This window comes from Octopus sinensis, linkage group LG2 (genome assembly GCF_006345805.1).
Source record: "Octopus sinensis linkage group LG2, ASM634580v1, whole genome shotgun sequence".
NCBI lineage: Eukaryota > Metazoa > Mollusca > Cephalopoda > Octopoda > Octopodidae > Octopus > Octopus sinensis.
The window spans coordinates 5,930,344-5,947,004 of record NC_042998.1 but is presented as its reverse complement, the minus strand read 5'-3'; the positions used below and the strand labels follow the sequence as shown (position 1 = coordinate 5,947,004).

The 16,661-nt window shown below is 37.9% G+C and overlaps 1 protein-coding gene across 2 annotated transcripts in view; it reads left to right on the top strand.

The window, feature by feature from the left end:
* Positions 1-16,661, top strand: part of LOC115232078 (probable ATP-dependent RNA helicase DDX49) — a 700,146-nt gene that overhangs the window by 591,501 nt on the left and 91,984 nt on the right. For both annotated transcript variants that reach the window (XM_036511346.1, XM_029801952.2), the window contains one exon: positions 12,729-12,803. In XM_036511346.1, coding sequence (XP_036367239.1) covers positions 12,729-12,803 — 75 coding nt within the window. The remainder of the gene's footprint in view (positions 1-12,728; positions 12,804-16,661) is intronic.

Sequence of the window (16,661 nt, the reverse complement as noted above, 5' to 3'; positions counted from 1 at the left end):
TCTTACGATCATGATGCTGATACTTTAACCACTAAGCCACACATCTCCACCTTTTACATGGTATATTGAGTGCATTTTATTGTAGCACCAGCATAAGTGATGTTACCTTTTACCCTTCAACAACTTTCATTCCAGCAGAAGTGTTAAGACCAATCCTGCTGGTGGTGTAAAGCACTTGTGGCAGTGCTATGTAAAAGCACTCATGTAGTTCCACATAAAAGTGCCAGTGCAGTGCCACATAAAAGCACCTGGGACACTCTGTAAAGTGGGTGATGTTCGGAAGGGCATCCAGCTGTAGAAACCATGCCAAAACAGACACAGAAGTCTGGTGCAGCTCCCTTGCTTGCCAGCTCTGGTCAAACCGTCCACCCCATGCTAGCATGGACAGCAGACATTAAATGATGATGATGATGATGATAACTAAGCCATTGCAGTGGCTGACAGCTATTACATAAAGCATCATGGCCAGACCAGAAATAGAAGTCTTTACTTCCTATAAGGCAATTCCCTTGAGCAAAATATAAACAACTCTACAAATGGACTGAAAGAAGATAAAAACTGAAATATGCTACTCCTCTTAAATATATATTTTCTGTATGATAAATTAATGACTTCATACTTTATTCCATTATACTTTCACATAATATTGTGACAGTGTGCACCATATTTACTTACACACAATCATGCATTTCCTCCCACAAAACCACTTTAAAATATATTAGCGTTCAGATTACGGTGTTAAATGTAATACTTTGTTGGTCAAATTGCTTTGAATTAATCATGCATTATCTTATAGCTTTGAGGTTTCAATGATGTGATTGCTTGTTTTTAATGTAGGTTAGGTGTCAGAGGTTAGATATGGCCAGTTTGAAAGTAAGATCAGTAGAATATTTAGGCTAGGTATGACGAGTTTAAATGCTAAAGGGTTAGAATATATTTCAACAAGTGTAAGCTGAAACATCCTAAATCTGTTTTTTCAACAAAATATCCTTGTAAAATAAATAGGGGTGCATCTTATAACGCCTGCAAATATGGTTAAGTTAACCCTTTAGTATTCTGATTAATCTGTTTTGAATTAATCCTGCACTTTCTCATAGAGATCTCATTGAGATTTCAATGATGTAATTGTTTATTTTTAGAATGACATTGCTGGGTACGTGTGAGAGGCCAGATATGGCCAATTTGAAAATAAATTGAGTAGAATATTAAAGGATTAAATTAACTATACTTTACTACCTGTATTCAGTACTCTTCATGCATTCATTACCACTATCACATGTGTGTATATTCATGTGTGTATATAGATCATTATAGTGATTTGAACATGCTCTTTTCTTTTCCTTGTACACTTATGTGTCTGTCTATCTTGCATTTTATGCCATTCAATTTAAGGGTTCATATCTTGATGATATTTTCATGTTCTGTATAAATCATTATGTAAAAACATCGTCCTGCTGACATTCTGTGAAAATTCACTCAATTTCTTTTCGTTAGTATTTCTATTAAGATATATAGAACCATTTCTTTCTCTATTTATTTTTTATTAAGAACATAGCTATTTTCTTCATCAACCATATCAATTCCTTCTCATTAGAGTTCTTTATGATTTTTAATTCAGGTGCTTCCACTTATGCGCTTGGCAGTGCATGCTATGGTTTGACCTCATCCAATTGTCTGAAAGCAGTAAAAGAGTAAAAGCAACACAGCTCGTCACATTCCTTCCATGGCAGTCACAGCTTTCGCAGTCTGACTGTAAAACTGAAACTGCAGTTGTTGTTGTTGTTGTTATTTTACATTTAGTTTTCCCTTCTTTCATTTAAGAGAGGAGGTTATATGAATGAACCGGTTAAGGATCCTCAAAGGCATGGTTATGTTGTTAAGGAGCTCACTTTGCAACCATGTAGGCTTGGGTTCAGTCCCATTGCACAGCATCTATTATACCTGTTTCCTGTTATCAATCTCTTACCATTCTTAATAATTAATATTATATTTCCAAACAACTGAATGGCATTATTTTCTCCTCCAGTTCTTTGTACATGAATACTTATTCAATATTGTTGCACAATATTTTTAAGGAATACATTGTCTGTTACATTTCATTGGTTTTACTGTATAACCAAGACTTTGATGGAGTTTAATAAAATACTTTTAACCTTATACTAGCAGTATCGCCCGGCGTTGCTTGGGTTTGTTTTTATCCTTTAGAATTAGAAGTTTTGAAAAGTAAAAATTTTGCATTATGTAGCTTGTTATTCTCTTTAAGTGAACATTTTTCTGATTGAAATACACTGAAAAATGGCGACACAGCAGTAAAAAAAATCGTAAAAAATAGGGATTTTCATAGAAAAAAGCACTTTTTTGATGTTGATAACTTTTGGTGTTAACAGGGTCCAATTTGAATTTTTTCTTCTATGGAAGGAAGAGCTAGCCTTCTTCTATCATACTCTCAATTTTGGTCACCTTGTGCCGCAGGCTCTCGGAGGAGATAGAGTTAGTTGAAGGCTACCAAACCTTCAGCTTTATATATAGAGAGATTAAATGACAGCAGGGATTATTTATATTAAATGACACGGAGAGAGAGAGAGAGAGAGGCTTCTTTCATCTTTTGCCCTGCTAACTCCACTGACAAGACTTTGGTCAGCCCAGGACCATAGTAGCCGACTCCTGCTCAAGGTGCTGTGCAGTGGGACCGAACCCAAGACCACATGGTTAGAAAGTACGCTTCTTAATCACACTACCATGCCTGAACCTCAGCTTGCTGTATTTGCTAATTAGCCTCAGGTCAACCTTTGCTAATTAGCCTCAGGTCAACCTTTATCAAGAAGATCTAAGATGGAAAGCATTTCAGTCATGACCATCTTATGATTTGCAGGAGATTTAGTTGTTTTTTCTAGCAGGTCAAACAACCACATAGAAGCCTCCTCATTAGCTCACTACGTAATCTCACGTATATCATGTTAGTGTTGACCAACTGAATGAAATCTTATGTTATCCTCTTTCATGTTGTAATGAGATTTTGATCATGATTCTAATTGGAATATGAACTCTTTACTATAGACTCTTCTCAGCAAGTATCAAGAGGGTTAAATTGTCTGCTATTCCTGCTTGTCAATCTTCATCTTCTTTCTCTCTCCATCACTCTTCCCCTTCACACTCCAAGAACCTTATTTGCTATTGATTACGTCATCAGCATGCAGGGCTAATATTTGAAATATATTCTCCTTTCGCATTCCTGTTGTGAGCCTTAAACCTTGACTGAGCTTTCTCTGAGAACATAGCTTATTTGTTGCATCTACTTTGAGCTTGTAGTACTGCTCAGTCATGGCTTAAAATCAGGTGCTTACAAGCAATTACAAGATGCATTCTAGAATTTTTGAGACTTTTCCAGTAAAGACATTTACTCTTTTACTTGTTTCAGTCATTTGACTGTGGCCATGCTGGAGCACTGCCTTTAGTCGAGGAAATCGACCCCAGGACTTATTCTTTGTAAGCCTAGTACTTATTCTATCAGTCCCTTTTGCCGAGCCGCCAAGTTACAGGGATGTAAACACACCAACATCAGTTGTTAAGCGATGTTGGGGGGACAAACACAGACACACAAACATATACACACACATACATATATATATATATATATATATACATATAAACAATAGGCTTCTTTCAGTTTCCGTCAACCAAATCCACTCACAAGGCTTTGGTCGGCCTGAGGCTATAACAGAAGACACTTGCCCAAGGTGCCACGCAGTGGGACTGAACTCGGAACTATGTGGTTGGGAAACAAGCTTCTTACCACACAGCCACTCCTGTGCCTATACTCATCTTTGTGAAATAGTTGGTTACCAGGATAGAACTGTGCATTGGTGCTGTTGCTCTGTCCTTTTGCCACAAAGCTGTCTTTGTTGACCATCTGTCCAGAAGGAATGCAGTAGATATAGTTGATGCCCCCTGCTGTCAGAAAAAGGGATCCTCAGGAGCTTTCTGGTGAACTTGCATTGCCTTGACTCTTGAGCCGATGTTAAACAGATGTTCAGTTCATGCAGCTTGCTTACCAACCACATGGTTCCAGGTTCAGTCCCTCTGCATGGCACCTTGGGCAAGTGTCTTCTAATATAGCTTCAGGCCGACCAAAGCCTTGTGAGTGGATTTAATTGACGGAAACTGAAAGAAGCCCATCTATGTATGTGTGTGTGTTTGTCTCCTCCACCCCCATCGCTTGACAACTCATACTGGTGTGTTTACGTCCCCGTAAACTAGCGGTTTGGCAAAACAGACCCGATAGAATAAGTACTAGGCTTACAAAGAATAAGTCTTGGGGTCAATTTGTTCGACTAAAGGCGGTGCTCCAGCATGGCCGCATTCAAACGACTGAAACAAATAAAAGAGTAAGTTAATTTAATAAGCATATATTCCTGGAGCACTTTTGGCCAGTTTAAGTCAAAACTTTATTGCATATTCTCTAGAAAAACGCCGCCGCCGTGGAGATCTCATACTTGCTCACATCATAAGCAGAAAGTGTAACTTCTCGAAAGAGCTGTTCTTCACTCTTGCTCCAGAGCATCGGCTGCGGGGTCATTCCGAAAAGCTCTATCTGCAATGATTTCATCTCAATCGAAGGAGAGGGGCTTTCTCCGTCCGGGTTGCGGATCCGTGGAATAAGCTGCCGGACGAGAGGGTGAAGATGCCGACGACCGCTCGGTTCAAAGTCTCCCTTGAACTCAAGTGGCCTGAACTCTTTACATGAACGCCACCCTGTACATAACTCCATGTCCCCCTACATGGCCTTGCTTTTTGCTTTTTGAGCCAAAAAATTAACTAACTAACTAACTAACTAACATAACAAACTTCCTAATTGTCTTCACGTCCTGATTGTATTCTGCAAACTAGTCAGCTGTGACAAGGAATGTTTACTCAGGTGTGTTCAAAGTCTTGTTACAGCCACTTCTTTTAATCTGGAATTACAAAGTTGGCAGGTCAGCTTATTAGTTGTATAGTAATGATATACTAAAATTACAATAATTATAACTGCCTTGCCTAAAAAAAAGTCTTCAATGTCTGGAATGTACTTTGTAATAATACCATGCCTATATTTTACATTGTTGTAAAGTTAGAAAGGATTCTAGCTACAGTATTTAGCAGATAATTTTGATGCCGTTATTGAATGGAAGAATTTTATCTCTTCTCGTTTAAACTGATACAAATACCTCCCTTTTAACAGGTTACAAATGAGAAATTATCAAATTTAAATGGTAAAATTCATGACAATGACTTTGTGGTTAACGTTTGAGGAAAATAAGCAGTCAATTGCTAAAGAGCCATAAAATTCTTTCAGAGTTATAAATAACTATTTTTGAAATTCTTAATACAATTTTGGTTTCGACAAGAAGTGTTGTTATGAAGCTTTATTTTATTTTATTTTTTCTGATGTATTGATTATAAAAATTCTTCCTTCATCAAAAATATAGCTGAATATGTGTTCTTTAAAACTTTTGATAGTCAACCTTTAGAAACTTCCATTTGTATCAATTTTTCTTTCTTTTTTTTTCTCTCCCCCACCCCACCCCCCCATTTTAAAATTTAACTAATTATTTCAATAATGCCACCTTTTATTTTGTCGAGGAAATGTTTATGAGTTCAGATTTTGAAATTTTAATGTTGAAATCTTTAGAAAGAATCCATTTCAAGATTATTTCTTGAAATTCAATAAAATTTTCATCTATTTATTTTTAATGAATATTCTTTCTCTCTCTCTCTCTCTCTCTCTTTCCTTTTTACCCTTGACTAAGATATTAAAGGTTATTTTGATGGTGTGTACAGCATTGTCTTTTTGTTTTGTTTTGTTTTTTCTGTCTTTATATATTTGTAACTTCAATTCAGAAATGGTATTTTCTGCTGCTGCTGCTGCTGCCGCTGCTGTTGTACACCTTCCATCGTCATCTGTGTAAACCTGCCTTCCGTTTACTATTTTGCCCCTCCAACCTCGTGTGTTGTGGTGTTATCTCTTGTTAATTTCTGCATGAAAACAATATTGATATCAGTGTAACTGACTCCCAGTTGTCACCACTTTGTTAGTTTCTGTTTAGTCATTTTTCTAAAGAGATTTGGAAAAACTTGCTAAGTCTTCAGCATTTTACCTTATTTAATTATTTATTTTTCATTGTTTTTCTTTGGTGATTTTTTTTTCTGTGTTATTATTATTATTATTATTATTTTATTTGACAAGCATCAGAGGATAATGCTGACATTTCTAGAACATCATCTCTTATCTTTCAACGGTATATAACAATAAGACTAAAATATGCCAAAAACATAAATAAATAATAATAATAATGATGATGATGATGATGATGATGATAATAATAGTAACACAAAAAATTAATGAGTAAATATTAGCTAAAGAAGAAATGAGAGTTTCTAATTTAAAATGACATTTTATTGGAGATTATAAATTTTGTGTACTCTTTTTTTTTATTTTTGTTCATATTATGTTTTTTTTTCTTTACCTTTTTAACGTATATGAAAGGTCTGAACTATCCTCTAACTTTTTGACTGCAGTTTTCCTGTAAGCATTAACCAATCAGGTTAACGGTTTTATTCTTTTCTTCATATGTTATATGTATATATATATCTATATATCATCATATATATATATATATATATCATCATATATATATATAAGTTCAGTAAAAATTTAGGTTCAGTTGAATACTGAAGTTAAAGGCACCAGAATTTAGCATGATATTACCCATATAATTCAAAATGGGGGTGATTATAATCAAAATAAAGAACAAGGATATCCAGAGGTAATGCAGTATAAAATGTAGAGCATTCTTCAGCTGCATAAAAATATAGAATTTAGTTAAATTTGAAAGATTCATTTTTATAGTTATTCCATTAACCAAAATCACGAAGAGGGTAAGTAGGTAGACAAAGAAGAAGTCTCATCAACAATATCATAGTAGTAACTGATATTTCTTTCCATAAAGATATTGCTTATCATTGATTTTACTTTGTCATTTAGATTTACTCCCCCAGTAGTAAATTTAAAATTGATGTAATACTTGTAATACTTGCATTGCTCAATTAAATGGAGTTGCATGAAACGATCGTACTGCATTACCTCTGGATATCCTTGTTGCTTATTTTGAATATATATATATATATATATATATATATACCGGAGTAAACACATAAATGTGAAACAAGGTGGAAAAAAGAGTACTCAAATTCCAGTGGTAGAGTAATATGCTTTATTTAAAGCAGCAGAAAATTCAACAAAACCTGTTACTCTGAGTTTCCCGTTGCCGTTCATCGGACAGTTTTTGCTAGAATGGAACCGATATGTCAATATATATATATATATATTTATATTTCGTGTCTGGTGGTAGTCCTTCCATTTTATCCATATTTGTTCCATTAGTTGTGAAGGAACAAATATGGCTTAAAAGTTGATTGTGTTATTGAGCTGAAGAATTAGTGAAAACTTGCTGCTCAAACCCCTGCAGGTTGTGATGCTAGAAGCGTAGATAAAGTAACTCGTCCAGTTGTTAGATTTTACACACGGAAGACGTCTCTAGTGTTGGCCAGGAAATATTTGAAGCATGACCTTCCATCATCATCATCGTAATGTCCACCTTTCCATGTTTGCGTGGGTTGGACAGAGTTTATTGAAGCAGATTTTCGATGGCCAGATGCCCTTCTAGTTGCCAGCCCTCACCTATATTTCCAAGAAAAGTAATATTTCCCTATCACCAAATATATTTTTCATTGCTTGTATGATCGGGACACTCGTTTACGACGCTCATGCAGTATCGAGACAAGGAGACATAAGCATGCATCTGCACATATTCACACACACACACACACACACACATATCATCATCGTCATCATCGTCGTTTAACGTCCGTTCTCCATGCTAGCATGGGTTGGACGGTTCGACCGGGGTTCTGGGAAGCCAGAAGGCTGCACCAGGCTCCAGTCTAATTTGGCAATGTTTCTACAGCTGGATGCCCTTCCTAACGCCAACCACTCCGTGAGTGTAGTGGGTGCTTTTTACGTGCCACCATATATATATACATATATATATGTACATACACATGTATATATATATATATACATATGAGGAGACCCTCTTCGGTCATGGCTGACTCTGGGATTGCACCTAGAAAGTTACCCTCCGAGGCACAAGTCCGGACAAGATTATTTGTGGAAGGCTAGCAGTCACCCATGCATACCGGCCTCCCCTCTCCACACCACGATTGTTATCCAAGGGAAAGGCAAAGGGGCCGATACAGCTTGGCACCAGTGACATCGCAACTCATTTCTAAAGCTGAGTGAATTGGAGCAACGTGAAATAAAGTGTCTTGCTCAAGAACATAACACGCAGCTTGGTCTTGGAATCGAACTCACAACCTCGCTCTTGTAAGATCTACACTCTAACCACTGAGCCATGCACCTTCACATATATACATATACATACATATATATATATATTTATATATATATATATATATATATATATATATACACACACACATACACATATATATGCATGTATACATTTACAATGTGTGTCTTTTAATTGCTGTCTGCGCAATCCACTCACAAAGCTTTGGTCAGCCCAGGGCTAGATTAAATGACACTTGCCCTAGTTGACACACAGTGGTACTGAACCTCAGACCAGGTGGTCGGGAATCAAACTTCTTACCACGCAGCCACGTCCATACCTGATAATTATCCATTCGTAACACACCTTGTGATGTAAGGCTATTCACCTGGAAAATGCGTTATGTATGTTCATTTGGTTTGCGCATATTACAGCAACCGTTGTAAATGTTTGCCTGTCAGTTCAACAAGAAATTTAATAACCATTTTGATATTCACCTGGTCTCTGTCCTCTGCAGTTATCCATTCATTATAGTTTTTGAAGCAATAATTACAACAGAAGATCAAGGTGCAGCGTCTTGCTGAATGTTTTACATTTGACTGATTTAAATTGTAGAATCTGTTGATGGTCTGCAAAAATATTCAGAAACTGGAAAGATTGTATTGAATTGAGAGAGCTAAATGTCTGCACAAAAGAATTGAATAAAAGTGACTAATTAGCAACAGGTTAGTATTAGGCTCAGGAGTGGCTGTGTGGTAAGTAGCTTGCTAACCAACCACACAGTTCCGGGTTCAGTCCCACTGCGTGGCACCTTGGGCAACTGTCTTCTACTATAGCCTCAGGCCGACCAAAGCCTTGCGAGTGGATTTGGTAGACGGAAACTGAAAGAAGCCCGTCGTATATATGTATATGTATATATATATATATGTGTGTGTTTGTGTGTACGAGGCTTACAAAGAGTAAGTCCTGGGATTGATTTGTTTGACTGAAAGCGGTGCTCCAGCATGGCCACAGTCAAATGACTGAAGCAAGTAAAAGAGTAATTAATTTAGCTCAGTGTGCAGGAAACGTGTTGTTAGATGCAGTATGTGCACTCTGTACAAGAAAAGAGTACATAAAAGGTCCAGTGGAATCTCTAGCAGACAGAGTGAGAACCACGACTTTAGGTGTACAGAGGTATATACCTAGGGCAGTGTTTCTCAATCATTTTGATACCTGTGGATCCCTTTGATTCCTGGTTTACTCGAAAGGACCCTCATAGCTTTTCGGTGTATATAAAAACAACCCTACTGTATTTTTGTACTCTTTTACTTGTTTCAGTCATTTGACAGGCCATGCTGGAGCACCGCCTTTTGTCGAGCAAATCAACCCCAGGACTTATTCTTTGTAACCTTAGTCCTTATTCTATCAGTCTCTTTTGCTGAAATAAGTAAAAGAGTAAATACATTCATCTAATGGAAAATTTTTTCAGGGACCCTTAAAATACTATTGTGGATCCCCGATTTACTATTTTGCTACGTGGACCCTCAAAAATCTTATATGGACCCCAGTTGAGAAACACTGATCTAAATGAACCATTCAAATTCCTCCAAGATCAACTTTGTCTTTTTTCCTTTTGGAGTCAATGAAATAAAGTAGAAGTCAAGAATTTGGGTCAATGTAGTTGACTGACCCTCCTCCCCCTTGAAATCCCCTTGAATTTTTAATTATTTTCTGAGATTTTACAAAAACAACAAAAATATTGGCCTTGTGTCAAAATTTGAAGTCACATAGATCGGTGGTACTCAACCAGGGTCCATATGGGACCCTAAGCATCTATATAAGATTTTGGAGGAACCCATGTTATTGAATTGTGGAGGCACATGGCTCAGTGGTTAAAGCGTCAAGCTTACGATCATGAAGTTGTGAGTTCGAATCCCAGACCAGGCTACATGTTGTGTTCTTGAGCAAGACACTTTATTTCACGTTGCTCCATTTTACTCAGCTGTAGAAATGAGTTGCAGCATCACTGGTGCCAAGCTGTATCGGCCTCTGCCTGTCCCTTGGATAACACTGGTGGTGTGGAGAGGGGTGGCCGGTATGCATGGGCATCTGCTGCTCTTCCATAAACAACCTTGCCTGGACTTGTGCTTGGGAGGGTAACTTTCTAGGTGCAATCCCATGGTCTGTGTCTTTACCAAAGAGGGTCTCATATATGTTATTGAATAGTAAATTGGGGATTTACAATACTATTTTAAGGGCTACTGAAAAAATTTTGCTTTAGGTTTCTTTCTCAAACATTTTACATAGTTCAACCTACACAAGTTCAATCCCTGCCACAGTTTACTTTAACCCTCTACCATTCAAACCAGCCATATCAAGCCTAAATATTTGACCCATTTTATGCCCAGACTGACCTGATCAGGCCTCTCACATTTACCCTACAATGTCATTCTAAACATAAATGATCACATCATCGAAATCTCAAAGCTATGAGATAATGCATGATTAATTCAAAACAATGTGAATAATATTATGTTTGACAGAATCTAAATGCTAAAGGGTCAATAATATACAACAACAACTAAAAAGAAAAAAAAGAAAAGGCAATTTTCTAGAATGTACTTATATCAGTAAAATATGCTTGGCTGGTTATTGTTATAACCAAAGTTTTTTTTTTTTTTTATCTTGGCTCGGAGTAATTTTGACTATTTTTAAACTTTGACTTTGAATCTAATACACTGACAATTAAAAAAATAGAAATTTCTGAAAACCTGATTTAGATTGCATAAAGCTAAAGATAATTAGGAGATATCTGTAGGATATGTCATCTTACTTGGTTGGTATGCATCATTATTATTTTCATGATGATGACAGTGACTGCTGTGTGTGTGTGTGTGTGTGTGTGTGTGTATCTGCATGTGTTTGTGTGTGTTTTTGTTCTTTGTTTTGACAACGTCTGATATGTAGTTTTAAAATTGTCCATGAAGTTTGACTGCAGCCATGCTTGAGCACCACCTTGAAAGGTTTTAGTTGAACAAATCAACTCCCAGGACTTGTTTTTTTTTTTTCTTCATTTTTTAAAATCTGGTACTTATTCTATCAGTCTCTCTTACCAAACTACTAAGTTATGGGGACGAAAACACACCAACACTGGTTGTCAAGCAGTAGTGAGGGGGACAAACACTGACACAAAAGCATACACACACACACACATATACACAACAGGCTTCTTTCAGTTTCTTTGTCTTTCTCTTTCCATCACTCTCTCCTTCACACTCCTAGAACCAGTCTTATTTGCATATATACACAACAGGCTTCTTTCAGTTTCTGTCTACCAAATCTACTTACAAGGCTTTGGTCAGCTTGAGGCTACAGTTGAAGACACTAGCCATAGGTGCCACACAGTGGAATTGAACCTGGAGTCATGTGGTTTGGAAACAAGCTTTTTAGCACTGGGCCAAAATATATAGTAAGCTTTATATTGCATAGTCAAGTTAAACTAAAAAAAGAAAGAAAGAGAGATAAACAAAAACAAGGCTGAAGAAAGCTAAATTAAATTTTTGTAACTGTTGGGTGGATATGGTGTCACCAGGGTTAAAGATAGTGAAACATCTGAATAGAAATTACACCTTATTCAATTCTTTATTATATTCAATGCACCTAGAAAACTCTTGGTTGAAAGAGGTGGAAAGGATCAATAAAAAAAAAATTCACTGCCCATCAGTAGAAAAGCTCTTTCTTTCTTTTTCTTTTCTTTTCATTTTTCTTTTTTACTTGTTTCAGTCAGTTGACTGCGGCCATGCTGGAGCACCGCCTTTAGTCGAGCAAATCGACCCCGGGACTTATTCTTTGTAAGCCCAGTACTTATTCTATCGGTCTCTTTTGCCGAACCGCTAAGTGACGGGGACGTAAACACACCAGCATCGGTTGTCAAGCAATGCTAGGGGGACAAACACAGACACACAAACATGCACGCACACACACATATATATATATACATATATATATACGACAGGCTTCTTTCAGTTTCCGTCTACCAAATCCACTCACAAGGCTTTGGTCGGCCCGAGGCTATAGCAGAAGACACTTGCCCAAGGTGCCATGCAGTGGGACTGAACCCGGAACCATGTGGTTGGTAAGCAAGCTACTTACCACACATCCACTCCTGCACTTGTTAATAAAATAACAATGTTTTGAACATAAATTAGCTTTAAATTTCAATGGAATGTTTCAATCATAGAACCGGGAGCCATGTCTTTGGTAGACTTGCATGGCAGGCGTTTTATTTTTATATAGCTTCAATTTCAGTTTCATTTTGCCGTGTTTCCATTTATCTATATAAAAATTTTCTCATTTTAGGACGAGGAGGAACTTCTGTATCTTTTGTCACCCAGTTTGATGTGAAACTTATCCAGGCTGTTGAGAGTTATATAAGTAAGTTATGAAACTTCTTTCTTTGTCTTTAAACAATCTTATTTGTTTGCAATTAAACTAGGTAAATGAAGTAATTAAAATTAATATGTGTCAGTCACAGTTAATTTAATAATCTACACATTTTATTCTCATATTGGTAAAGAAATTTTTTTTTTATTTTTGTGTTCGAAAATCAAAATCGTAATCTATCAACATCAATGGAATTTGTAGCTGTGATATCAGTGCCGGTGGCACATAAGAGAACCATCCGAACGTGGCCATAGCCAGCGCTGCCCGACTGGACCCGTTTCGGTGGCACATAAAATGCACCATCCGACTGTGGCCGTTGCCAGCTTCGTCTGGTCCCTGTGCCGGTGGCACGTAAAAAGCACCATCCGATCATGGCCATTTGCCAGCCTTGTCTGGCACCTGTGCCGGTGGCACGTAAAAAGCACCCACTACACTCACGGAGTGGTTGGCATTAGGAAGGGCATCCAGCTGTAGAAACACTGCCAGATCAGACTGGGCCTGGTGGAGCCTTCTGGCTTCCCAGACCCCAGTTGAACCGCCCAACCCATGCCAGCATGGAAAGCAGACGTTAAATGATGATGATGATGATGTTCCTCTTTTTTTTTGTTTGTACTGGTGAGTCATTGAAGTACCCAGCACATGATCGTTCACTGTTCTAGAGACAGCAGCCAATTACCCCTCAAATTACATCTTATAATCTTAAAATGGAAAAGATAAATTTTGTGTCTGATCTTCTAGATATGTTGTGTCTAAAAAATACAAAAAGATGGAGTGGTCATAGCTGGAATGTCCCGTCCCTAATCATAAGTTTACTCAATGGTGGATGACTCTGGAATAAATAACATCAACAACTATTATAACAGATCACATGCACGTTTATGTAATGATATGCATAAGATCTGGTCATCAAATCTAAGTAGAGACTTCAAACTTGAAATCTTCAAAGCCACAGTCGAACCAATTCTACTATATGGCTCAGAAACCTGGACGTTATCAAAGAAGCTTGAGAGACAATTGGATGGAACCTACACTCACCTCCTTATGAGAGCTCAAAATCTCTCATGGAAGCGCCATCCAACCAAAATGCAAATATATGGGAAACTTACCACCTGTGTCATCTCTTGTGAAAGGTAGGAGAGTCCAGTTTGCTGGACATTGTTGTAGAGCTGAAAAAGAGGTAATTTCTACTCTTCTCCTCTGGAAGCCATCTACTCGCGATACCAGAGGGCGCACACTCTCCTACCCTGATGTAATCTCCAGGGATACAGGCATCCAGCAACAGGACCCCCGTAATGCCATGATGGACTGTGAAGTCTAGCGTAGCATGGTAAATTCCATTGTCTCGACCACAGTCGAACAATGATGAATGATGATGCATGTTTATCATGGAAAACAAAAAATATGTGTTGCTTAGCATAAGTTGTTTAGAACTAAGATGCATTAACCAGCAATGAACTGACATTCAACCCTATCAGCTTTGAACATGGTGAGATAGCTAGTGTTTTGTAATCTGAGCTCTACACCCTAAACTTATAAAAAATGCATATTGCTCAAATACAAAGGCATTTTACTGAAAACTACTAAACGAAAACGCTTAAAAATTGGAGATTATTATCTGCTAGTAGCAATCTGGGAATTTAATCCCAGTATTGTATTATGATTACTTGCAGCTAATTGAGAACCATACCCAGGCAAAGGCATGGTTGTAAGAAGATCTGGGTTCAGTCCCACTGCATGGTACCTTGGGCAAGTGTTTTTTTGTTCTATTACCCCGGGCCAGCCAAAGCCTTGTGAGTGGATTTCATTGACAGAAACTGAAATGTGGTGAACTGGCAGAAACGTTAGCATGCAGGGTGAAATGCTTAGCGGTGTTTCATATGCTGCTATCTTCTGAGTTCAAATTCCACCGAGGTCGACTTTGCCTTTCTTCCTTTCGGGGTCGATTAAATAAGTACCAGTTATGCACTGGGATTGATATAACCGACTTAATCCGTTTTGTCTGTCCTTCTTTGTCCCCTCTGTGTGTAGCCCCTTGTGGGCAGTAAAGAAATAAGAAACTGAAAGAAGCCCAAAGCCCATCGTGTGTGTGTATGTGTGTGTGTGTGTGCATGTTTGCTTCCTACAACTGGTGTGGTTTGCTTATATCTATATAACTTAGCAGTTCAGCAAAAGTAGAATTAGTAGCAGGATTAAACAAAGTAAGCACTGGGGGTTGATCTATTTGACTAAAACTCTTCAAGGTGGTGCACCAGCATGGCCATGGTCAAATGACTGAAACAAGTAAAAGATTGAAGACTGTTTGAGGCTCAGCATTTGAAACATTCTCCACTTGAAATCTGTGATCTTCGACTGACTTGGTCATGCTCCAGAGATGTTTGATGTATCAGCTAAACAAAGAACCACCTTGATTTTTGTCGAGTGAAGAAACATTTGGAAGAAACATCAAAACATAAATGGAAAAAGTTTACTTAACCCCAATAAATTCAAATTCAAGGAAGTATGGCTGTTGGTTTGGAAGTTTGTTTTGCAAAGCTGTGGTTCTGAGTTCAATACTACCAGGCAGTATCTAACTCCACTACTTGGCCTTTGGGCACCTTTTGTGAAGTCCATACTGTTGCAGGCATTCTGACCACTCATGGCTCATGATGTTTGTTTGTTTTTTTTGTTTTTTTGCTTTCCACACATCTCAGAAATGTTGCGAAACTATTCTTGGTTGAGATTATGGTATCCATGGATACTGACTTTCTTTGTCTAACTAATTCATAATAAAAATAATAATCCCTTTCTGTGAGGGGGCTCATCATCTACATCAACCCCTGTACTCAACTGATGCCTGCTTCATTGACCCCTTAAAAGGATGAAGAACGAAGTTGGCTTTGGTGGCATTTGATCTCAGAATCCAAAGACAGACGAAATGCTGCTGAGCATTTTGACCGATGTGCTAATGTTTCTGTCAACTTACTTCCATAGTAGTAGTAGCAGTAGTAGTAGTTGTTGTTTTTCTTCTTTTTTTTCTTCACATTTTGGCTCCAGGCCAGTAATTTCAAGGCAGGGCATAAGTCAATTACATTGGCTCCAGTTTTTGGCTGGTACTTATTTTATCGACTCCAAAGCAAGGAAAAGCATTGTTGGCCACTGAGGTATTTGAACTCAGAACACGGAGACAGAAGGAATACTGATAAAGCATTTTGTCCAGAAGGATGAAAGGCAAAGTCGACCTTTGTGGAATTTGAACTCAGAATGTGAAGACGAACGAAATACCACAAAGCATTTCACCCGGCATGCTAGCGATTCTGCCAGTTTGTCACCTTGATACTCCTAATAATAATAATAATGCTTTCTGCTGTATGCACAAAGCCTGGAATTTGTCTGTGTGTAGGGGTTGAGGAGTTGGCATTGACTGTAGTACTTAACTGTTACTTATTTCATTGACCCCGAAAGGATTATATTTCTTTATTGCCAACAAGGGGCTAAACATAGAGGGGACAAACAAGGACAGACAAAGGGATTAAGTCGATTATATCGACCCCAGTGCGTAACTGGTACTTAATTTATCGACCCCAAGAGGATGAAAGGCAAATTGAACCTCAGCGGAATTTGAACTCAGAACATAACGGCAGACAAAATACCTATTTCTTTATTACCCACAAGAGGCTAAACACAGAGGGGACAGACAGGTATTAAGTCGATTGCATCGACCCCAGTGTGTAACTGGTACTTATTTAATCGACCCCGAAAGGATGAAAGGCAAAGTGAACCTCAGCGGAATTTGAACTCAGAGCATAACGGCAGAAAAAACCACAAAGCATTTCGCCCGGCGTGCTAACGTTTCTGCCAGCTCGCTGCCTT